This window comes from Spea bombifrons, chromosome 3, assembly GCF_027358695.1.
Source record: "Spea bombifrons isolate aSpeBom1 chromosome 3, aSpeBom1.2.pri, whole genome shotgun sequence".
Lineage (NCBI taxonomy): Eukaryota > Metazoa > Chordata > Amphibia > Anura > Pelobatidae > Spea > Spea bombifrons.
The window spans coordinates 24,079,277-24,105,304 of NC_071089.1; the positions used below are offsets into that span (position 1 = coordinate 24,079,277).

Sequence of the window (26,028 nt, forward strand, 5' to 3'; positions counted from 1 at the left end):
ATTTAGGAGATAATTTACTGTCCCTGGCAGTCCCACTATGAAGAAAATATTGAGTGTTCAAAAAAATACAGTACGTAGATCACATTTTATAAATAAATAATGCATAAAACTAGATAATTCCAAAGGGTTCACTTACTTTTTTCTTGCCACCGTATATATACACACAAAAATAAGACTAAAAGCTATATTCTTACCCACTGCTAATTTTAACTCCGTTACATTGTATACTTCTGTTATATCTCCTTACTGTTTTTTTATTCATGAAAAGCCATATTTCTTTTCTGTTGCCTACTTGTCAGCTTTTTAGATTTCTAAAAAAGATGCTCATGTTCTTGAAACACAATGGTTTTTCTGTCTTTCCACAAACGCCATTAACACCTGTATGCAGCTGACATTTTGCTTTCATACGAAGGTAGGTCATCTTCCTTTTTAATTTCACAAATACATAGAAGTGACAAACATTCAGAGCATTCTTGTTAACAATGCCATCTGCTGCCTGAGAGGATTGTGTAACAGCCGCCTCTCCTATGAGAGCTAATTGTAACAACGCAGGAAACATGCTGACAGCCACAGCGAGGATATTTATTGCTGCCCATTGCATTAGATGTAATGTGTTTGCGATAGCAGCTCATGCCATAAAACCACCTCCAAGACATAGGAAAAAAAGAGTCATAATAAACGAGGGTCTTGAGTTCAATCAATGACTTAAAAATGTTCTATTTGAAATAAGTCGATAAGGAAAGGGATATTTGGGTTCTTTGGACACGTCGTAGGCTGGGGGATATCTGTAAACGCAGTTGGTTACTAGACAACAAAGTGACTGCAGCTCATTTACCTTAAATTATAGTAAAAGCACTGAAGGTTAAAGAAAAATCATGGAAAGGTCAAGGTCCATTTATTAAGCAGGTGTCAAGGAGCAGCATTTAATAACTGCTCTGTATATGAATTGGAAATTCTATTTCTGGCACAAAGCAACTTGTTTCATTTGACTCCTCTGGGGTCACCTGTGGCTTGCACTTGTCCAGGCTAATCGGCTTAGAAGCCAATCTAATCTTTGCCTAGTTGCTCAGGGACTTTGCCCTGGGTGTGACTCAGGGCAGTGCCCTACCATGTCAGGGGGTTCTTGTCATTTCTCTGCCCATTTTCTTTGGCATCATATCCCAGTGCTCCACATTGGTGCAGCAGTAAAATATACTACAGACATCTGTACAGATCCCCTCAATATAAATGGGCCAGTTTAAAAGGAGATCTTTAATCTCCTCAAATGGCTCACTGAAAGCTGCGGTCCACTAGGAGGCCTATCACCCAACAAGAAGATGGGCCCATAGTTACTTGGACCTGGGGCTGCTTCCCCCTCTAGGCTTGCTGTCATAGACCTGTCTTGCTCAGACCTTAGTAAGCCACTGTACTTGCCAGACATAGATATGCCAGGCTTGGGTACCAGATGGGTTACTCTTTGCTTGACACAGGAACTTTTTAGGGTCTCAGAGGGACCTCCTTTCTCTTTTGTCTCTTTAATTTTTCACTTTACAGAATTTATTTTATGAGTCAAATAATAAAGATTAGTATCTTCCAAATAGCATTGATGCGTGGAATACAGTGTTATGTCCTCCTCATCCAGCAGTTAAACAGTTAAAATACTTTTCTAACTTGTACAATGGTGATAGAATTCAAAGATAAGAGTACTATTTTGCGATCTGTACTTCAGGAGCAGACAAATGTCTACAACCTCTCTTGTCTGATGACCTTAAAGAAAACCACTTGACCAGGTATCTCATTGTCTGAGATTTCACAAGAAATCGCAATGTATTTTTTTTATGTATTAAGTAGGTTCAGTACATCGTGTAAAAAGGAACCTTCAATGGTTAACAATTAGAATAGTTGGCACTAAATGTATTTTTCCCTTTCCCCGGACATTTTGCTCATAAATATTGATTTTTACATGTAATACAATAGGCCACAGGATCTCTACTTGTATGTTTAAACATACATCTATGGTCACCAAATTACAGCATACAACAGTACTTTACCTAACGAGCCTCACCACTGAGTTATCTGTTTACTTTTTCCTGCAATTGTTCATTGTGATTTTAACACATATTGTCGTTTTTCCGCCATATACTTCCGCAAGGAGAATCTGGCCACCTATACTGAGACACGGGTGAATTCATTTGTTTTTCCCCCAGAAGAACATCTAGCCTTGAACATATTATGGTGCTGAGTTTGTGCAAAGTAGTTGTTCAAGTAGCTTTTCTTAAAACTGTATTACGTTAGTAAATGTCTTCAGAATGTGTGACTTGACCTTGTCAATTATGGCTGATGACGCCTTACCTACATAAACCACAAGTACAAAGCAAGTAGGAGACCACGTAAGTCTAAGGCCACATGTATTAATTGATAAGCAATGGGAAATGCATACTAAAGTAACCTAAAATTAGCAAATCTCATTAAGAAAAGCACTAAATCAGTCATTCCCCTCCAAAGTGGAAAAACTTTCCCCTTATCTCCAAGCCTTCAAAACTGTCTTAAAACACACCTTTTCATGTCAACTAACCATTAACTCTCCTCCACCTTTTTTAGTCTCATTCTTGCCGTCGGCCGTCTCCCACCATACCTCTTACTTATCAGTTAGTCTGTACACACAGTATATCTAATAACATTTTACACTGGGGTTGCACCTCTTGTGTTACATACCCCACCTCCTAGATTGTTAGCTCATTCGAGCAGATTCCATCTTTTATATCTGTAAACTCAAATTTGTAAGTAATGCACTACTTGTTATGTCCTGTTTGCCCAATAAACAATTGTCAATAAACAATGTGAACAAATAGCTTATCTAAGGAACGGCATCCACCATACTATGTGTATTTTCTTATGAGAAACAAAAGAGTTAAAAGACAAAAACGATATACGCATCAGAATGCTGATGTCAGAATGCTAAGGTATAATTTACCGGTTAGCATTAGGTAAAAGGCTAAAAGAATCCCAACTGGTGGGTCCAGATTCTGGCCTTTTCCAAAGTAATAAAGTGTCTTTTAAATAACTCACCTTGGAAAGCATGGAAAGTATTTTTTTTAGTTGTCCCTTTTATAAACGTTCATTCTACGACATCAATGTAATCAAGAAAAGCCACTTAGAGTAGATATAGCACACAATGCACTCGCTGTCAGCACCCAAGACATAGTCTTAACAGCTCGACGACACGCACACACACACGCATAGCTGCGTATTCTGATCCTGCCACCAAGTGCAATGACAAAAAAAAAAAAGCTAAGAAAAAAAAATACAAAAACACATTTCTATGCAGGTCAATTATTTTACATAATTATATCGCCTATTCTTTTCTCGTATCAATAATTACATAATTACGATGAGCAGATGGATTGCAGAACACTAGCAGATGGTGAGGAAGTAAACAGGTTTGAAATTGCAGATTTTTTTTTTTTTCCAAGGATATCATTGCAAAGAATTAGTAAATTGCTACGAAGCTAGTTTATCATTGTTTACCGCTTGTTAACGGGATCGCGACCATCGAGGGCAAAATCTGTTTAAAGAGCTGAATTTTGCGAGGGCCGTGAGTGGCGAAGGGGTTAGCAGCTGTCAGAATTTTAATGATGTTCTCAAAGGCTTTGGCTAATAAATTATTTTATATTTGCAAACAGTCGCGCTTTATGTGTCGTATTAAAACCCGGCCGTTCAGGGAATATTTCCACGCACATACTTTGCCTGTCGGAATATTTGATGCAAGTTGGCTGCTCCCTCTTTGATCAATAGATAATTAGAACAAAAGTACTTTTACGGATGAATTAAGAGGCTTACAAGATACAAGAGGGGAGTATATTTCAAAGGAGGAGAAATGTTAGGACAAGAGGTTATAGTCCCAAACTAGAGGGAATGCAATGTATGGATATTTTACTATATTGAGAGGGTGGTAGATAAGTGGAACAGCCTTCAAGCAGATGTGGTAGACAGTAATACAGCAAGGGAATTTAAACATGCATGGTATAGGCATTTGGCTATCCTGAATCTAAGACCAGACCAAGTATTGATTAAGGTTTGAGTCTTTACAGAAAAAAAATAATGGCTATAGACTAGACGGACCGAATAGTTCTCATCTGCTTTCAAATTCTATAACAGTTTATGTGCATTTGTAACGCCTCTGGAAACGTACAGCCAGGTTTCCATTTAATATAAGTGACAACAAGACATGTCCATGTAAGTAATGTGTCTGGAGCTACTTAGTTATTTAGGTTAATAAAAGTAAATCCATTTTATACAAATATACATTGTATGTTAAAACAGGGGTTTAAGTGGGTAGAATATCAGCAAAATCTACATAAATAGAAAATGATTTATTATCATTATTATAATTGCTAAAAGGTAAAACATCGGGGCATTGAGAATCACGGTGTCTTAGCCTGTAAGGGTATGAACATCAGGTCCTATGTAATTAAGAAGCAACCTATTCAAGCTAAGACAGTAATTCCATACCATCTGCCGAACCATGTAGAAGGCTGGCACAGCGCCCGCTGCCTGCTGTAGCTTCTGTTACCCACCTGATCCTTGGAGACCTGCTTTGATGGAGCATTTATGCCAAGCTTTTCCAGAGGATACACAATCTGTCGCCTTGGTCGCACGGGAACCATGTAATGAAGGGCAGATGTCAGAGAATGGGCACAGGGATTCTTAAACTGAAAGACAGCAATGTACACTTCAGCGTGGAGAATGTCAGCTGTACGCCTCGCAGATGTCTGTCGCACAGTTTAGCAAACACGCAGTTTCTTAACAGCCTTGGCAAAACGCATGCAGGGGGTTAGGGAAAAATAATAGCAAATAAACATACTTCTAGAGCAGAGGAATGAGTTTCGCATAATACCCACCACTAATGAAGATAATTATGAGAGTAATTACATTACCATCTCAGTGGGAATGGTAGATAAACAAGTGGCTTGCTTTATGGCATTTTTTTGGTCCCAGTGTTTTTTCCCAGGGGTCCGTTCTCGCTGCAGTAATCATAAATCAGCTGGATTTGACCTCATTCCATTTTGTAAACTGTTTAAAGCTAACCTTTCTGGAATTGGCATGGAACACACCACGAAGAGGCGCCGAAAAGTTAGACATTTGGGGTAATTTAAACCGGCAGTGTTTACTCATGCCTGATATTCTTCATTAATAACTGCACTCCAAACGATGGCAGCTGTGGACAGGTGACAGTTATTCTGCCGCTGCCGCTCTTGTTAGACCCAGGTGGCACCTGTTTGCCAGGGAAAGGGCCATTGTTGACTTGGTGGCATTATCATCGGTAAATGCAAAAAATGGACCTTCAAGCTGTAGCTCTTCAAAAACTATTCTTTGTGTGCCTTGTGTCTTTTACACATTTTTTGGAACTAAAACATTTCCGAATATGTTAACATTTCAATAGGAACAATATTGGTAAAGTTTATACACATACATATCATTTCTGCTAAACCATCATTAAATATAGACACAGTGAAATTTGGCCAAAGCATGGAAACATTTATGAAAAGAAAATTGTGAATGTTACACTTTTGTCATAAAATATAAGAAAATGCTGAATCTTGGCTTGGAACAGACTCTGACACGGTCATAAAAATAAAAAGCGACAAACGTGGTTTCACATACTGCCACTGGTAATGTCACGCTTATGTTACGGGTATTATAATCTAAGACTAGGGCAGCACAATCTTCACCCAAGACATACCTGGTGTGTGACCGCTTAATGGGTTGATTTGAGACCTTCTGAGATGGAGCAACAAGACATGACAATAATGATGTACAGAACAAGAGGTCCCTCTCAGGTGCATACTCTCAAGACATTTGTCAATTCCTTAAATGTGGTATGGCCACGTCTCTAGCACTCTCATTAATGAAACTGAGCCACATAAGGGAGCAAATGAAGAGGTCTAAGCCAGCAGGGGCATAGAGTACAGTTATGCACAAGACTCTCCTCAGTAGAAAGCCCCATCTATCCACCATCATTACCGTTAGTAGGTCTTACTTCACCCCATTCAGTAATGGTCCCATAAGCTCCTTATAAAGAAGTCGTTTTTAAAATGTTGGATGTAAATATACATCAATAAAGGACATGCTTTCATTACCTGGTTTTGTTGGTATAGTGGATATACAGGATAGTAGAGGCAGGATTTATGGGAAAGACGGAGAATCTCTTTCAGGAAATGCTTGCTATAGTGCTTATAAATAGGACTCAACGTGTAGTGTTGTAGAAGTCCATGCTCATCGCGTTGGTGGTGGTTGAAATATATAAAATCTTCAATGTTGTAATGTGAGCGGATGTATTCAATGTCCTAAGGCAAGAATGCAACACTTTTAGCACAATTCAGTAACTACCAAGCATTATTAGCAATATAAAAACAGGAAAAAGGTGAATAGAAAATAAAAAGTTTTTGTGAGTAGAATATTATGTAACCCTTCCAGCTGACTAATGTCATTGTGATGAGTTTGCTTTTTGCCAATCATATATAAAATAGCCTTTCAGAACTCAATTACCTCCAGTTTTGATCAGACAATGTATGCAAGCTCTTCTCCAAAAGATCCTTGCAGGCAAACTAGTGTATGGCTTCAAGCGTATTCAATACTAGTATATGATGACTGGCATCTCTTTAAGTCTTATTTTTGTGTGTAACTTAATGACTTGAGTACAGTAAGTCTAATCCCATCCAGGGACAGGCACAGACATGGTTCATGGTGGACATTTTTGAAGTTACTGGAGCCATATTTTTTATTTAAAATAATATTAAATAGCTCCACAGGGTAAAAATGTGTTAGAATGAATCATTCTATTGCCTTTAAGCCCCAAAACAGGGAGGGTATTCGATAGGCTGTCATGATACACACATATATTATATCTCGGAGTGCAGCATCAACAGCTAGGGCATAACGGGAGGAGCGCTACAATTGGGTCTGTTAGAACAGACTTCCTTGTCTCTTAATTGGGGGTCAGTTAGAAGGAAATGTGTTATGATGTCAGACGGGAAGATTAGAAGTAAAAAGAATAAATATAAACAAGATACCTCTTCATTTCTGAGCACAGAGACACCAACAATCTGGTCTGCAACTTCAGCGACAAACGCCTGGACAGGAGTCCCATCCTGCAAGCAACAGCACAGAAAGCACATTTATACCTTGTTTCTGAGATAAGATTTCACGTTCTCTTTACGTAAGGATCGTTTTTCTTTGTGCCTTGACCCCCCCCCCCAGAAGAGCACCTTTACTCTGAGAACCAGAGCGGCTACTCATCTTGTAGCCAACATTTGAGGAAGACGGCAGCCTCAACCAGGAACGTTCTGGTAGACCTCCTGGTTCCCGTTACAGTCGAAGATAACAGAGCTAGAATACATACAAATTGCTAATATTCAGATGCCTGAAAATATTGTATTATCGGAAAACTAGAAACGTTTCAAGGCAGAAAACAATAGAATATTTTTTAAAACTCATTTTAATGTTATACTTTTGATGGAAGTCCCCCTCCAAAATGGAGATAAAAGTTCTTTAACTTCACAGCACAATAATCTTGTGTCTGCCTGTCACAAAGAATCGCCGTGTAAGCGGACAGTACACGAGTCGCACGCATGATCACAGCTCAGTGATATCTCTGTCTGAATCTGACAGATGATGCAGGAACAGATGCAAGGCTGGCACTTAGTAACTAAGTGACATAATGGACTATGGCAGGAGACACTACTTACCCTAACATAGTTGACATGATTATTTTTAGAGAAAACATACGGCTGTTACAATGGTCCCACTTGTAGTAAATTTGTTAGGGCCAGGATTACAGGCATCAGTGTGGTTTTCACTACTACCGATTAGTAACTCCTAGATCTGGTCCCACATTGAGCCTACAGCAAGCTTTACTCTAAGCAAGCTCAAGGAGTGCGTTCAGAAAACAACATAATCACAAAGTGCTGATTGCCTCGCACTCTTTGCCAGGTATGGATGCACTCATTGTATGGTGTCAGGAATAAGCATAGCTTCCTGCACTCTGAGCCAGAACAATGGGGAGAGTAGAATACTTTGGTACATCTGAGATTTCACCATACATGATGAAGGTCCAACCCCAGTGAGCTTCTCCCGCAAGAAGGACTGAGCTGACCTTGTATAACGCATAGGTAATGCTCCTCACAGGTTTAACAATTCATTATACAGGGCCAACTCAACCCTTTTTGCAGAAGAAGGACTGTCATGCACTTACTATGGATGTGAAATTATTATTATTATTTATTGTTTTATATAGCGCCATCAAATTCTGTAGCGCTGTACAATGGGTCCAGGTAAATACTATCAGAAAGACATTACTATTAACCATTTTTTTCACTTTAGCCCCATAATTATCTATGTGCTTAGTTAACATCACAATAAGAGCCCTTGTATCAATCATTGTGTGGGACTATTCCACACACCACAAGAGTTCTCAGATAATGTCTGCTGGATGACAGTAACCTGAATGGATTTCCCAAAATGTCTAACCCCCTATCATGGTTTGGTATTTAATGGCACGAAAAGGCTAAATGTGTTACCTGGGTAATGCTGGAAAGGGAGATCAATATAATCTATCCTTTTAAGAGCTGATTTTCTTCTTGTTGACAGAGGACTTTCTATAAAAGTTCACTGACATGGTGATAATTGGCCACTCACTAACATGAGCTCCTTCACTCACTTCAGTAAAATTACTCTGCAAATTCACCTAAACTCTGTAGGAACGTTGAGATTTTTTTTCTACTGCTCTGGTGGGAGTTGGGACATGTAAGGGAGGGGAGTAATTTGTGATTTATAGATGTGATGAGAGTAAATTTTGACAAGGTGTGATGGGAATGAGGTTCCAATTGTTTTCTGGCTCCTAAAGTGTATGAAAGAAATACCCTTCCCTTAACGGTTCTATGGAGAATTAATTCAAGGGATTTTTAATACGCTCCTCAGAATGAAACATGTAGGCCTAAGCAAAATAGTTTATCATACCAATAATAAATCTTACTTTTTTGCGTCAATCTTCCTTTTTAAAACACCACTAAATAAAAAAAACAGTCCACGGACCTACTGTGTTATGTACACTTGATCCAGGTTCATGGCGAACCGTTGCTTAAAGATACACAAATAAAGAATGGCCCACAAAAAGGTCCACTGACGGTGATCCAGTGTAAGAGTGGAGACCGAAGATTACAAATTAAATCACATCCATTAACCAGTAATTTACACATCACAGTCCAGACGTTGGAAGTTGCTCATAAATACAATTTAATCCGTGAGATCCTGTATTTATTCAGTCTCCGCTCTTACACAGGATCCTTGTGAGTGCTTCCTTTTGTGGTCCATTCTTCTTCTTCCATCCTTTGATTATACCACACAATATAAAATGATGTTTAAATTATACATTGTGCTAATGAAGATGCCAAGCTGTATAAAGGCAATGAATATCAATATGCCAATTATCAACCTATCACAATGTATAATTATGCTAATCAATTATCTTAACTTTCATAATGGTAATGACCATGCATTGTGCATTTTAATAACACAGTATCTTTGACTAATAATGAACATGCCGTGCTATGTAATTACACAAACTACAATACATCTGTTGAGTGTGTTGGTTATTAAAGCTTTATTTTAAAACATGCATATTTTAAATGATAAAATATGTCTGCTGTACAGCAAGTAGGACACAGCCTGCCACTGGTTATCTGGCGATTTTCCCCTCTGGGGGGGAAACACAGATTCTGCCAGAGGTATGGTAGGGCAGGATAGATTCTGTTGGTACAGTAAGGAGAGTCGGCTAGATCTTATATGGGGCTAGGTTTTGGAGAGGCGGATTCCATATGGTCTATGATCTAGACATGTATTTTTTATCTGGGGAGGTAGATTTTATCTGGGGGTAATTGAATTCTCCAGGAAGCCATCTGATGGGGATGTCTATAGATATATTATAACATCGAGTTTTGTATATGAGGCTATAGTTTTGTAGCCAAACACCATGCAAAATCCTTCGTACAATTAAAAGGTTTGTTACTTACAGAGTCTCTCCGAGCTTGGTTGTAGATTCTCAGATCATTTAGTACACCATCCTGAACATTCAGGGTTTCTAAAAGTTTTTCAACAGCTGGGACATCACTGGATCTAGCCTCCCGCACTTGTATGGAGCTGAAGATGAAGAAGAAATATCAGTGTGACATCGTGAAAAATGTGACTGCAAATTAAAAACATTAATGCAGCTTCTGATAAAGCTAGAGATTTCATATTCATTGTAAAGCCCCCAGGAGATATTCTTCCAGAATCATTATCTCAGAACATGAAGTATCACTGTGGGGGTTCAGGGAAAACCAGCTATAAGGCCATAAGCACATTAACCCCTTCAGTTTAGTCAATGTGCTCTCCACATATTTTGCAGTATTAAAAATTATAGTTCTTAGTACTGTTAAATCCCCAAATCCTTTCAGAAAATAATCATTGAATCATGCCACATTGTGCCACATCCAGAATTTTTCAGGGAAGGTGTCATGTGACACAAAATCAGTTAAAGGTAGGTTGTTGCCATACAAACACATTTGAATTTGAAAAGATAAAAAATGATGGATCTGCTAAAGTGTATATGTTTAACATGCTAGAAAGCTCCATTAATGTGTGTGGAAAAGCTTTAAAATGTAAGGGAATAAAGTAAGTAACATACTTCAGAAGCATGAAATGGCTTTCAGAGTTAGTTTTTTTATTTTAAAGATGCACTTATTTTTGGTGTCTATTAAACACCATTTAAAGAGCGGAAACATCCTTATGACACCTATTGACAATGGTGTATACACCAGGACAGCTTCCCAAGCAGCCCACCATGCCCTAACACCATCCATCATCTGTTCTGAATGCCAAAACAATACATCATATCCCGGCATTCTATGTCTGAAGGATGTTTGGTGCATGGGATAAGTTTAAATGGGTCAGATACAAGGAAATTATTGATCTCCCCAATGAGCCATTGACCAAGCATCATACCAAGGAGCCTGACAGTCTAATCACTGCTATCAGAATATCAAATAGATTAACCCCATTACCCTCCAACATCTTCACTTCCTGCCTCCATATAATGTTTAACTATTCCATCACCCAGGGAACCAATGGCTCACATCCTTGCAGTGTACACTTCCCTATTGCACCCACAGGGATACAGCCTATGTTAATACATAGCTCAGGACAGGATTTCTAGAGATCCACTCTCTCCTTCCATCTACTAAAGTTCTAAAATGTCATCTTTAAACGTGAGGATTTGCTAACCCCAATATATGGTTTTTTGAAAACAATGTCTCCTAAATCTCGTACCCTCGTGCATTTCATGAACTGGAGATGTATTTTTTTAATGAAGCATTGGGTTTCAGAAAATCACCAGAGACATAATAAGCAGAAGTCCTAATATTAATTATGCTCAGTGTCCTTATCTCTATGATCTGTGCTCATTAATTACAGCTCACTCCTGCGACACTGATCTATGTCTGGATCCTATTATCCATTTGATTAGCTTTATTATTTAGCATTCACTTTCTGATGCACTTTGCATTCAAACAAACAGAAACACTATCCATCGCATTAAGAGTACATTAGAAGAAAAGCACTTTGGTGTCAACACAGAGGAACCTGCCTCTCAAATAGTACATATTCCCCAGAAACACCGCTTAGAAAAATGTATTCTCGCTAGAATAAAATATCCCTAAACAATAAAATCATAGAACATCTCTTATTTTGCTTATGATGTGAACTATCTGGTAGACTTGTCCATTCAGATTTTTATGAATTTTTGCCAATTTTGTTAATTTGTACAAACATCCAAAAACGAAGAGGGACACACCCCCCCCCGCCCAATAATACAACAGAAAATGAAGCAAAGGGATCAGAATATGAGAGAGACCATTAGAGAGTGGAGAGATTGAATGATGACGAATTTAATTTCTCAACTGGAGAAAGAGCCGGAAACAAAATTAGTTGTTTAAAAAACTAATGGACCAAAAACAAAACTAACATTTTTTTGAATACTAACTATTTAACAAATATTACTCCAGGCTCAACTGTGGCTTTCAGAGAAGTTAAATAACAATCTGCCCCTTACAACCTGTGACAATGCATAATTCTTTCAAATTTTTATTTTTAAAATAATTGTAGACCTTCTACCATTCCTGGCAGGGTCAGTCCTAGTCAATATAGCACTTCGGTAAACCCCCCAGCCCATTCTTTTTCATGTTAGGTAGCATTATGTTTTTTTACACAGTTATTGTTTCATTTAGAAACAAGTTTTTTTCTTTTGCCTTGATGTTTTAGGGATTTTGTTCCCAATAGGATAATCTGTCCCTACTAAAGTGTTGTAGGGACTGCCACCAATTCAGACCTGTCCCTCTAGGACAAACATGTCACCATTTGGCATCCCCATGATTCTGGGATACCTGATGCTAAGATCAGTCCTGGTTCCTGGGTTGTTCAGAGTGATTATTTGTGAAAGATGGTAAGTTGGAGGATGTACTCAAAAGAAAGAGTCTGCTTACTGATTGTTACACGTCAGCGTTACACATACTAAGCATACCTGTAAGGCGTGACTGCACATTAGCATCATAAGTAAATCATTCCTACCTTGCACATGCCCATAGTACAAAAAACAAAAACTGTCTGCGCTTCTTACCCTAATAAAGCCCACTATGTAGGAGGTGAGAGTAGGTTCTCACCCTATTGAGAGTGTGCCTTGACGTGGCGGGTGAGCTTAATTATGCTTTGGCCAATTCATATAACCAAAACCTCTCATTTATATTATGTTTATATATTTGTTGCCAACTTTATTAGGGTAAGAAGCGCAGACAGTTTTTGTTTTTTGTATACATTGTACAGCCAATACACTGTTTCTTGCAGCATGCTTACACCTGTTTGGTAGGCCTCGTATTACACATTTGTATTAATTGAGCCTTTGACTAGCTTAGCGCACCGACATTTTTTCTTTTCCCTACATGCCCATAGTACAACAGGAGACTCTTTCTCCTACACGCGGGATACCCTCTCATTTCAAACAACATAACATTAATAGACTTTTAACCAAGTTGCAGGCGAGTAAAGCAAACATGCTTTGGATGGATGGGCTATTGTCCATCCAGCCCTGGCAAAAGTGTTCAAAACTTGTTGTTTTGTTGAATTTGAAAAACATAAGTTGTAAGGCTGCACTAAAAAAAAAACATAGGCATGCTTTCTAAAAGCACTGCTGTTAGACCATAAATTGCATGTGGCCCATTATATGGTTGTGGACGGCCTCAGGCATGTCTGGGACATCAATGGCCTTACTGTTATGTCTGGGGACTAAGTGGCCTTACCCATATTAGATTATACTTTTAGAATTGCATAAGTGTAAACATATGGCCCATCTATAAGAGAAGTAATGTTGTTGGCTATAAGTAAGACTTTGTCGCCTTCATATAGTGTCTTGTTTGTAATCTAGGCAGCCCTGGCTTTAGTGAGGAGAGCCCGAGAAGATGATAACAAATGACGCCTTGGACAATCCATTGATATGTGATCTAATGAGAACAAATCTACATTGTGTTGCTGTTCCATATATCCATTTATTAAATTGACTAAAACATGTAATTTCTTATCTTTAGCCAGGCAGAATAAGATGTGTGGGTGATTGTCTTTTGACTTTGTTACATAGCTCAAGGCCAATGGATTCACACAACAGTATATTGTGTTTCTGTTTGGAAGCTGGAACAGGTGTAAAAGATCCGTCAAGAGAGGACATATTCTACTTACTTGATTAAACCAGCCCGGTGGAAGAGATAGAGCTCCTGAGACAAAGTACTCGTGCTTAAAGGAACAGCACGGACAAAGCCTTGAAGCAAAGGGAACTCGGGGGTGAGGTGAGGTACTGTAATAATGCAGAAGTCTTTGTCCTTTGTGGTGATAAAAAAGAAAGAAACACTCGATGAGATATGGTGCATAATCCTGGCATTCAGTAATTCATGAGCGCATTATATATAAAAGCTAACATATGCTATTGTGTGGGAAAGGGATTATATCACGCAGGAATGTTTTAGCAGAATACACTCAAAGCATTTTAACCAACATCCTCAAGGTCCTTAAGGACCTGTTATATGTTGTGTTAATACATTTCACTACATTTGACAACGGTTTTTAAAATATTTACAACAAAGGATTTCAATTGATGAGAAATGCTAAATTTTTATTATATTTATTTATTATGTAATATTCTTAAAACTGCAATTTGGATTGTTAACAAATACTTTTTTTAATGCAAAACATTGTCAAATTTGTATTTGTTGAAGCGTCCATGTGAATCTCAAAAGTATCCAGACACCTGACCATTATACCTTCATGACCTCACATTCTAAATACATAGATGTTAATATGTAGTTGGTCCCTGCTTTGTGGTTATAACAGCTTCCACTCTTCTGGGAAGGTTTTCCCACAAGAGCTTGGAGGGTTTCTGTGGGAATTTCCCCCCATTCATCCAGTAGAGCATTTGTGAGGTCAGGCACTGATGTTGGATGAGAAGGACTGGTTCACAATCTCTGTTCCAGTTCATCCCAAAGATGTTCGATGGGGTTGAGGTCAGGGCTCTGTGCGGCCGGTCGAATTCTTCCACACCAAACTCATCAAACCAGGTCTTTATGGACCTTGCTTTGGGAACTGGGGCACAGTCATGTTGAAATAGAAAAGGGCCTTCCTCTAACTGTTCCTATAAAGTTGGAAGCATAGCATTGTCCAAAATGTCTTGGTGTGCTGAAGAGGACATACCAAGAAATTTTGGACAATGGGAACAGTGAGGAAGGCCTTTTTCATATGACAAGCAAACTGGGAGGGGAATGGCCATAACAAAACAATTAGGATAATATTTTTTTTATATAATTCTTTTCCCAAAACAATGTAGTAAGAAATACATAGAACTACTTAAAATATTTCCATGTGATAACACTTACGGGAAAGAGACTGAAAACATAATTTAAAAAATCCATTGACCTATTAAGAAAATAAAAAAAAAACAGATTAGATTAGTTTATAAAAATGTACATTCATTTTTGAAGACAAATGAAAGGTCATCCCCTAAACTGCTCTGGATACCCATAGCAAATCTACACATGTGAATTAAGGAGTAATTACTCACAGTGCTAAAATTCAGGTATAAATTACATAAACATCATTATATTATATTATATTGTCCCTCACTAACTACACTTTAATAATATTACTCTTTAACTTGGACCAGAATTTCTGAGTATGGGTTCTCAAGTAACTAAGATTAAACTTATTTTCTTTACAACTTCATCCTATTTATATACCATCTTCTTTGCAGATTGATTGGAAGATATAAAAGCTGGACATTTATTAAATCAAAATATATATATCTATATATATTCACTATTTTAATGACCCAGAATTCGCAAAGCAAACTAGAACCATTTTTCTCAAATTCCTAAATCTGAAAATGAATGAAAATACATATTCTCTATGTAAAAAGGAAAACAATTGCATCTGCTTAAAACGCTATGTCTCTTTACATTCCAGTCTGGTATTTCTAGGGATGTCAACACTTTTCATACAGTAAGAAAATATTTTTTTTTTATGAAAAAATATCCTTGATCCTTACACTAGAAAATGGCACAAAAGTGGATTAGTACATTCTGAAACATTCTGCAAGTTTATTTAAATTATTTTTATTTACAGAAAATTCACACACGAAGACTCGTGGCGATTATACCCATAGTACAGCCCTACGGAATTTGATGGCGCTATATAAAACAATAAATAATAATAATAATTATAAACTTGCCTTGTCTGGTGCTTTTCATCGATGCAGAATAGCTGGATGCAGAAGGCAGTTACGTCACCTTTGTACACAGGCTGGAATGGGTGGCTCGCTATATCCAGGGATTTGTAATTCATACCTGCGATGGCATCATCTGCACTCGAAGCCATGCTCAACTTTTCTTTCTGCTGCAATAACAGATTAGGGATTAAGCATATTCTTTTTTCTATAAATCACCTTCTATTTCATCAACAACCAATTGTAGGACCAAATGCTGATCGTTACGGAGTAAAAAGGGGACTATTTTTATGACAAAGCAGTTACAGCGTACAGATTACATCACAGCTATTATATATTTTAAGATGTTGCTAGCAGAGCACAGTGTACATATAGGAATGGACACAACTAATTTTAAAATGAAAAAGAAAGGTTTATTTGAACTTTTACTATCATATTCACTATATGCTTATGATAGATGCGTGGTCCCTTTACATTTTCATGGCGTCCGCTCGATGTGAGCGCTTCCCTGTCATTGGTTGGTTGCTGCAAGCAACAATGCAAACACTGCTGGACCAACGAGCAGGAGGGCAGCTGCTGCAGCAGGGCTGAAACTTACAGAATACCTTAATACAGGTTTTTCCTTAGAGGGGTGTGATGAAAGCTGCAGTACTTGTTTCTAGATAACGTTAGTTTGAATTTACATTTTTTCAACATGCTACTTTATTAGGCTTTATTATGTGATAATGCTGCCATTAAGCTAAAGCAGCAAAATGTTATATCAAATCAGCAAGTCTTCCTTTAGTCAAAACATCTTGCCAAAAACATGACTTGAGGAATGGGATATCTATGGGTTTGTTTGCAATGCATTAAATATCCTCCTAAAGGGGAAGCCCTGTATACAAATAAGTATTTTTTTATTTAGGCATTAAATACAGTAATATATTTATATATATATATATATATATATATATATGTAGTTTAGTATTATAGGAAAGTGGATTTCATCTGTTTCCTTATTGGTTTCATTTGAAGGGGAATTCACCGTCAGAAAGTAAAAAAAAGGTGTAATAAAGTTAAAACGTTTTTTAATGTAGCTGCTCCAATTACATAAATATAGACACCCCCAGCTACCCCAACTAACAGGAGGCTGTGTTTGTGTGGGATATTAGGTCCATAAAGGAAAATTGCACCTGTTACAAAAACGACTTACATATATATACAGTAAGAACCATTCAGCTTATTTATTCGGCCATTTCTCTTGCTGTAAAAATCAGGAACTTTATTTGGTCCTTGTGTAATATCCCAGATATGTTCTGAATGGGAATAATATGGGTAGTCATAAGACCCTATAGTTAAATAGGAAAACATGTGTAGCAGAGTTAGAGACACCTACTTCTAAGTTATTGTCTTCTTCTTCCACAGGCTCTGTGTTGTCATTGGCATTAGTTAAAAGTATTACTTCATCAGACTTCAAATCCAACTGCAAAATAGTCAACGTGAAAAACGTTAATTTCTATACACTGAGGATCTGGCGGCACATTATCCGAGACGGGCTTCTGCAGAGTAGGTAGGAGTGAGCTATTTCGTTTTTTCCTGCCAGACTGTTCAAACTACCAGAAAAACATATATCAATATTTAATGTGTTAAGGAATCATTCAGATGTAGTTGGGATCATATGCCTAATTTTATATATATATATATATATATATATATACATATTTTTTTATTATTATTATTATTTTTTTTAAAACATATCGTTATAGAAGAGTAAATGCAGATTAAATAGCAGAGGCTACCACTGGATAGAATTGGGATAAAGCAACCTTTTCTGTGAATAACAGCATTAGTTATATGGTACATTAGTTATTTGGAAACCAAATGAAATTCATTTACCTTTTCATCTGTGTCCTGAATGCTGATGACGTCTGACTGCTGCGATAACACCGACCGTGACCCGTGACTTGCCTGTCTGCTTAATACAACATCTTCTGAAAGAGACGCGTAATGTTCATATGAAACCAACAAGGCAAGTTGTAAAAGGTTCAAACTACTCAGTCAATGAAGGAGTTATTAGAAGTGTATATTTAGAAACGCCTGTAGCAATTAAACAGATCCTACAAAGAGTGCTATAGGGATGCTGGCTTGCATCAACAGTTCCAGCTTGAGAACATTTACCCCGTCTAAGTGCTGCCTTCCCAACACAAAACACTCAGAGCCACATATTTTGCGTGTAAGTGATTCTGTGGTTCGGTAATTATAGCATGTACGATTTCTTTGTAGTATGAGGAAACAACAAAATGGCAGACCTGGGGCTGGTATAAGATAAGCATATAAAGTTACACTCCAGCCATTCTCTGCACTTTAATGTATATTCTAGCTGAGAGTCTAGCTGAGATAAATTAATCAGAAACCTCACTATGGACCTCCCCATCTTCTCGCTTTGAAAGAGGTGCATTTACCCAAACAGGCACCAATTTTCACAGAAACACTTCAAAATCTTGTGAAAAGCCTTCCCAGAGGAGTGGAGACTGTTATAACCACAATGGGGGGGGGGCACATTATACATGTCCAGCTGACCACATGATCATTTATGGTATACCAATGTAAACAAAAGTGTATAAAGTTTGGGGCAAATTTGTGAAAAGGGAATCCGTCACCATGGTAACCAATAGAATGCTCAAGCTGATTGTTCCACTTTTACAATTTTACACCGTAAGTACACATAAGCTCCAATGTTGCCGTCCCCATGGCCATTTATTTAAGTGAACGTGATGTGTATCTGCATCTGGTTGTTAGTTCTCAAAGATAACGTATTCTAGACAATACTGTAAAGCATTTTATTGCAGCACTTAATCCTGGGAGTTTCCAAGAAATAGCCATGAGATGCTGCAATTCCACTAGTGCGGAAACGCTCCCATATGGGAGAGCGCATGCCGCGAATGGGGGCACAGACACGAACGGGTCATACTAAGGTGCAAATAGACCCAGCTTATCAGTCCAAATGCAGCTTGCAGAGAATAAAAAGGCGACTGAGTGATATGCAAGCTGTCCCTTTGTTCCATTTCAGAGAATAAGACTAGGAGATCAGAACAAAAGAATGAGCTATCATGAACATGTCACACATAACCTTTATTGCTCTGACCCTTGCTTTTGTAAGCAAGGTTATCAGATTATTGTTTCTCTCCCCACATGTCATGAAATCAAAAGGATGCTTTGACTCCAGTTTCCACTCAAACAACAGATCCCAATCTTTCTCTTTGTCACCATGACTTAATCCTGTTTTTAGCATGGCAATACAGCACCACCGGCAGAAATTAGGCATCATTGGGAAAACCAGCACATAGCAATGTAACACAACTCAGGAACCGTCACCTTTAGGGCTTTTAACATAAGTAAACCTATTGAGACTATGAGCTTCAGTGGAGGTCCCAGCTAGAGCCCTGCGCTGGACTGCTTTTTTAATCCCGCTGATTTTTTTGTCCAATCCCGTCTGCTCCCGCAATGTGGGTGTTCCACTCCCGCCCGCTCCCGCAACATGTGTGCCCAATCCCGCCACCTCCCGCCACATTTGTGGCCAATCAAGCCCACCTCCTTACCTCAACTGCAGATTTCCCACACAGTCGCGCAAGGCTGCCCTCGAGTTGCTCCCTCACAGCGTCTCTTCTCTTGCTCCGCCCAGGAACAAGGCAGAGTCACGGGAAGTGATGTCACATCACGTGACTCCGCTTTGTTCCTGGGCGGAGCAAGAGAAGAGACTCTGTGAGGGAGCAGCGCCAAGGCAGCCTTGCGGGACTGCAAGGGATTACCAGGACCAGCAGGTACAGTGCCTGACCGCCCGCTCCCGCCCGCAACCCCAGCAAGACCACCCGCCTCCCAATGCAGTCCTCTAGTCCCAGCCACCTCCACCAGTTACCTCTATGGCTGTTGTTCTCCATGCTGTGCGCCAGGATACAACATCATATATCAGGCACAGAGAAACTTTACATTGGAGGCTGTGCCAGCTGTATGTGTATTCTGGAGATATTTACCCAGCAGCACTCCCACAATAATCTAATCAAATTTCTGTACTGACGTTCTTTCCCTTCTCTTTACCCCCCTCTTACAACGGCTAGAGCAATCAACAACAATCAGCAACTTAATAGAGGAGAGATAAGGGAGAAATAATCATACCGATCCCGACAGAATGAATATACCTCTCCCAATGGCATCCACATTAGCTAGTGTTTAAACGGTTCTCTCCATAGGATTTACAGTTAATCCGTTACCAAAAAGCACCTGACAGCCAACCAGCGAGATAAAACATTGGGGCATTGTCTCACCATTTATCATTGGTTGCTTTGTATCTCGCATGGTGTATTTATGAAGCAGTACCTTTTTCATAATTACTGATCGGACAAGATGTCACAACACCATTCACTTTATCAGCCCTTATACCAACATACGATATAAAATTGCACTTTTTTGTCCAGAATAACACAGATATTCCCAGTTCAGTACTGAACACGCTGCTACTTCCTGACCAAATTAAAAGTGTTTTCAGGAAACAGAAAATACATTACTCTGTTAAAACAGCGGGATTCAACATCAGTATGTTAATCGGAGGAAATAAAACCTTTTCAACAACTTTGAAAATAGTGTTTTCAAGCAACCGATTCCTTACCCCACATAGAGTAGCATCCAAATAACTGTAATTATCCCCAGCGTAAATGGCATATGGACATTATACTTCCAATTGATTTTTGCCTAATTACTACATATTGTCGTTTAACATGGATTTCTAAGAGCAAAACAATGACTACCTGCGGACAGTGCGAAGGTTATGGAAAAACGCCAGAGAATGCTGCTTTGCAATAGGGATTTTGCTAATAGATTAGCATAACGTAAACAGTCTTTTTAATAACATTTTGTATTGATGCCATTGGGAATGAATCAGTATACTTTTCTGGCAGTGGGGATCAAAGGGATCTCCCCTGACCAGCCCAGGGAGCTGTAAAATCACAGATACCACATGGCCAATTTCTCTGAACATTGCACGGTCTGAAATCAGGGTGAATTTTCTGGGACGTCGACACCGGGGAAGATTGGCAACTGTCTTGAATGCTTTTGAATAATCTTTATCACTGTAGAATGATGGACTTGACATTGTTTGGAAATTGCCTTATAACCCTTCCCAGATTGATGGGCAGCCACAATTGCTCCTCTAAGATCATTGCTGATGTCTTTTCTCCTTGGCATTGTTGTAACACACACCTGAATGCTCCAGAGCAGCAACCTGCTAACACTGTGGCTTTTATAGAGGTGGTCACACTTGCTGATGATCAATTAATCAAGGGCATTTGATTAGCAACACCTGTCTGCTATTTAACACCTTCATTCCTATGTCAGCAATAAGGGTATACTTAGTTTTTCATGCATGGCTTCTCCATTTTGGCTTTATTTCTGTTGAATAAATCATGACACGGTGTAATATGTCATGTATTATTGTTGATCTAAGATTGTATTTACCTAATTTGTAGACGTGCTAAGGAACAGATGTTATTATATCCTGACGTAAAACCATAAACTTCAAAGTGGATGTACTTTCTTTGTATCTTTGTACACAACTGTATGTATATATATATATATATATATATATATATATATAATGTGCTAAGGTTGATAAATAGAAATTCCGGCAGTCTGTCCATCACATTTGCTTGTGTGCTATTCATACTACCTTGTGTGGGGTTTGTGTCCTTTGGCTATGGTATTAAACAAAGAAAACAAAACATGCTTTAATGCACTAGGCTTTCTGTGGCTAGTTTGCAGCTGTTTGCCTATTGTGCTCACTGGGCAAATCGCTGAAGAACAAGGGACTGAGGCAAGACTGAACTGAATAGGTTCCATAATTGGCACCTTGCATAGTAAATATATGAATTACGTACCTAACCCTTTCACTGCTTAAACAAAATTGGCAATGTGATGTGTTGTAATGTTTACAATAACAAATACCTTATAAGCACTTAGAATTGGATAATGTACTATTGATTTTAGAATGGGTCCATAGTAGTATTTTCAGTTGTAACCCACAGTAGGTTACTTTCTGTTTTTAATACCTTTTATTGGCCCAACCAAAAAAAAAATATAAAATTACATAAGCTTCTTTTTTGGACGCAACTGACGTGTTTTGCGTATTTTCTATTTGTGTACATACTGCAAGTGACAGCATATTTATGTCACATGTCATGTCCTTATGTCTATTCACTCGTGTTTGGCACAAGACTTTGTCCGGTGGGGAGTGTTACATGTTTTATTTATTACAGACTGTAAGTGCTGTATTTATTCATGTTATTGTTCATTTTTTTATATTACTAATGTTAATGTTTGTAGTTTGTATTCTACCACATTGTACTAGTGCTACAGAACCTGCTTGTGCAGGAATTGTATCTATATTGTGCATTTATTATTTTATTATTATTATTATTTATTGTTTTATATACCGCCATCAGATTCCGCAGCGGTGTACATTTCCGTCACATCAGTGTCTTAAGTTTGAACTTTTGTTTCAAGACTGATTGAATAAAACAGTTTTATACCCTGTCAAAAAGGGACACTATAACATGTTTTAGAACTAGTTCTAGAAACAGGGAATAGGAGGCATTTCAGTTAAAAAATAAAAAATAAATAGCGTATGAAAGATATATTTTCTGACTAGGTTTTTTCCTGCTAAGTAACTTGAGCATCTAGAAGCATTGCTGATTCTAGTATCAGTGTAGTAAATATACCACTGTAGTCATTATCTTTCAATATTTGTTAGTTTGATCATACCCTTCACAGATCTTTGTTCTTTTGTTGGTTCCAGAACATCATCAGGATGCGGTTTGCATAGTCCATGAAAAGGTCCCAGGTCAAAGCACTCCTGTAGTAACTGGACATTCACCTTTGAACTAACGCTCATGAAGCCTACGGCAGTGCCCTTGTCCTGAAAAAGAGAAATTATGGAAATATTGTGGGGGAAACACAATAATTGTGTATTTTGGTTACATATTAAACTCAAACACCACATTGAGCTGATTCTTATCTACAATGCTAATGAAGTTCCTCCAACTACAGACTGGGAGTAGTCAGTGTCAAGACTGACGTGAAAATATATGTATAGGCAACTTAGTACCAGGGATAGGCAAGGTGTCCGTACGAGGACACCAGTGTCCATGGCAAGGTTTGTGAAGGTCTGTAGAAGACCATTAAATTGTCCACCACAGACTTCAGTAAATATCCACCATGAGCAATCTTGGTGCCGACCCCTGCTTAGTACTTACCGATTAATAAAACTAAATATAGACCTAAATGAAAACATCCATAAAAGATATGGTTGTTTTTATAACAGAAGAAATACAATGTATATATTTTTTAATTTAATTTATATTTTTTTACACATGAATTACTACAAAATAAGTCAAGTTCTCACAGCTGTTATGGAAAGGCATAAAGAAAAACATCCAAAACAAATGCATTCATTTCTCTCTCTCTCCCAAAGACTGAGCGATTGTTTTTGTCCGGGTTGAGAATATGAACAAAAGCCGAGGCGTTGCAGTTGTCTGGCTGCTCGGTAATTTTGGGGCCAACACTCAGCAGAGGCTGATTAACCAATCCATCTACCATATGTGCAAAGAGGGCTTGCCAGCTTTATTCTCGGCAGGGAAAATTGGCGTCAACCTCTCCTCGTACAGAGTTGTCTATCCAATCGACAACAGTTCTGGTGAGGGTCTACAGTGATGAGCGGAAACGTCTTTCTTTCCGTGTATTCCAGAGCTGGAAGCCAGCGACAGGAATATATTATTTATTATGTTGCTGTCTGCAGTATGCTACATCACTAATGACTCATTGTCAGTTATAATTAGCTTTCAAACAACCTGCAATGCACATATGGCTACAGAAGTCACAGGGAAAACACTTAATAACAAATAAACATGAAACTACAGGGAGAACAGTAGACCCAAAGTCGGTAAACACATCGGTAGTATTGATTATTTTCGTTGAAAAAAAGAATAGGACATGCATGGAGTTATAGAAGAATCTGAGCAGGGACACAGCGGGGGAGCTTGCTCCTTGGTTTTTGCGGTGGGACACTGGACCTGCTGCCCTAGGCCAGAATACATCGCTAAAGGACAGTACTGGACTGAACAGTAAAATAACTCCTGGCACTTTAAGGCCAACAGCCAACTAATCCCAGGGGTGTAGCCACCTGCTGGATACACACAGCCACGTGCTTTTATCTTGTATGGCGGCACATTAGACACGTCGGTGCAGTTAATTTAGCTGCAAGGCACTCTGGACGTTTGTCTGGACTGTCCGAAGTGCAGTCTGGGCGCTTTCAAAGTAATTTAGAATTACACTAATTAAGCTCACGTGTATTATACATAGTACATACAATATGTATACAAAGTATTTATTTAAACAGGCAGGGTGTGTAACTAGTGAGCATGGAGCCTGCGGTCAGTATTATACGGTAACAGATAACACACATTAGATTTTGATGCTGTATGTAACATTGCAGTGTATGGCCATTTCAAAAAATATACGGGGAAAGGGGACAATTAAAAACGGTTTAAAACACCTTTTGTGTCACTTTCCCAAATGTTTTATTTTATAGTTCAGTATTCTAAATAAGGTGTGCACATGGCATTTCGCTTCAATAAAGACAGAATTTCTCTGAATTTCACTGAATTCGGGTCGAGTCTCCCTAAATCCCTTTCCTCGCACATTGAGGTTAGGACTGTGTCAAATATTCTATACTCTGTCCTTGGGTTTTATGCCCCAGATGCTTTTCTTTTCATTTATCCACATTAAACATTTTTTCTAGCTTACCTAAATCATTTGCCATTTGGCTTATCCCTCCAGGAACATCAAGCCTGTAGTGTCGGCAGAGAAGGTAGGGAAACATTTACAGAGAGTGAGAGAGTGACAGTTAGGCGGGGACCGGGTAACACATTTTCTTCTAGAATTAAAAGTGACCCCGTTTTTTGTCTCAACCAAATAGGCAAAGAACTAAATTTGGCCAAAACATTAGCCTGAATAGTTTTTGGCCCACTTGTACATGTCTACTCTGATATAAAGTAATATTGCCTTCAAAAATATATTTTAACCCCTTAAGGACCGAGCTGATTTTTCTTTTTGTACCCTTCGTGACCAAGGCTGTTTAGCTGTAAAAATTTTCTTCTTTCTCATTTACTGTATCCATACAAGTTATATTTTTTTCCAGGGCAAGAAGGGCTTTCTTCAGATACCAATACTTGGTAAAAAATATGGTAAAGAATCACTTTTTTCTGACTTTGATCTACAAAGGCTAATGAAAAACTTCCTAAATAGATTCTAATATTTGCCCTGAGTTTAGAAATACCAATGTTTTGGGGGGTTTTGCAAGTTATAGGGCAATAACTACAAGTGGAGCTATTTTCTTCATATTTTGTAATCCTGCTCCCATGTCCTATTTGGGACATCTTTGAAGCTGGCCAATTCAATTTACCCCATATATGTTTTACTTGCTAATGCAGTATAACTCCCTGGTGTGTGGTTGCTGTGCTCAGTCTTGCCACGGTTTATGCCTTTTGACATTACTTGTCTTCTGCAACCTTATCCAGTTTTATTTCTCTTAGACAGCTGTTTCTGTTTCAGTTAATAATTGGGTTTCAACCTACATATTAGATTGATGATGATTAGCACCTGTTTGGTATAATTATTTAATCATTTAACCCAACTATATGCCTACAAATTTCTTGACACAGGAAGGGAGATGGGCCCCAATAGTGGCTAGAAAAAAAGCAAAATTACAATACTTGTATTAAAAACAAATAAAATATCAAGCACAGGTACACACTTTTACTGCCAAATGGCAGCACTTTCATATCATACCCAATATACTTCTATATATTTTTCTACAGGACGTTAATTGGAGCATTGGGTACATACAATTGTGTATGATTTGTACTTATTCAACTTCTATATTTTTTCTTCTTTTCTATTTATATGACAAGCTTATTTGTATAAACACTCTAGTAAAGGAGAAGAAAGAGGACAAGAGGTCATAACGTAAAATAACACAGTGCACCAATACACAGCTCAAGGAGATCTCTCTGTCAATGCAAAATATTAAGGACATAACGCTGTTTTTGGACATAATAGTTTGTCTAAAAACGTATTAACCAGTTAAAGGTGCTGCCCCCCTGCTCTGAATTAAA

The 26,028-nt window shown here is 38.3% G+C and overlaps 1 protein-coding gene across 1 annotated transcript in view; it reads right to left on the reverse strand.

The window, feature by feature from the left end:
* The window catches only part of CFAP61 (cilia and flagella associated protein 61), a 91,721-nt gene that overhangs the window by 53,922 nt on the left and 11,771 nt on the right, over nt 1-26,028 (reverse strand). Inside the window, exons 8-17 of the mRNA XM_053460634.1 lie at nt 22,619-22,772; nt 17,705-17,799; nt 17,205-17,291; nt 15,836-15,999; nt 14,985-15,024; nt 13,798-13,937; nt 10,050-10,176; nt 7,053-7,130; nt 6,120-6,326; nt 4,557-4,691 (exon numbers count right to left, since the gene is read on the reverse strand). Coding sequence (XP_053316609.1) covers nt 4,557-4,691; nt 6,120-6,326; nt 7,053-7,130; nt 10,050-10,176; nt 13,798-13,937; nt 14,985-15,024; nt 15,836-15,999; nt 17,205-17,291; nt 17,705-17,799; nt 22,619-22,772 — 1,227 coding nt within the window. The remainder of the gene's footprint in view (nt 1-4,556; nt 4,692-6,119; nt 6,327-7,052; nt 7,131-10,049; nt 10,177-13,797; nt 13,938-14,984; nt 15,025-15,835; nt 16,000-17,204; nt 17,292-17,704; nt 17,800-22,618; nt 22,773-26,028) is intronic.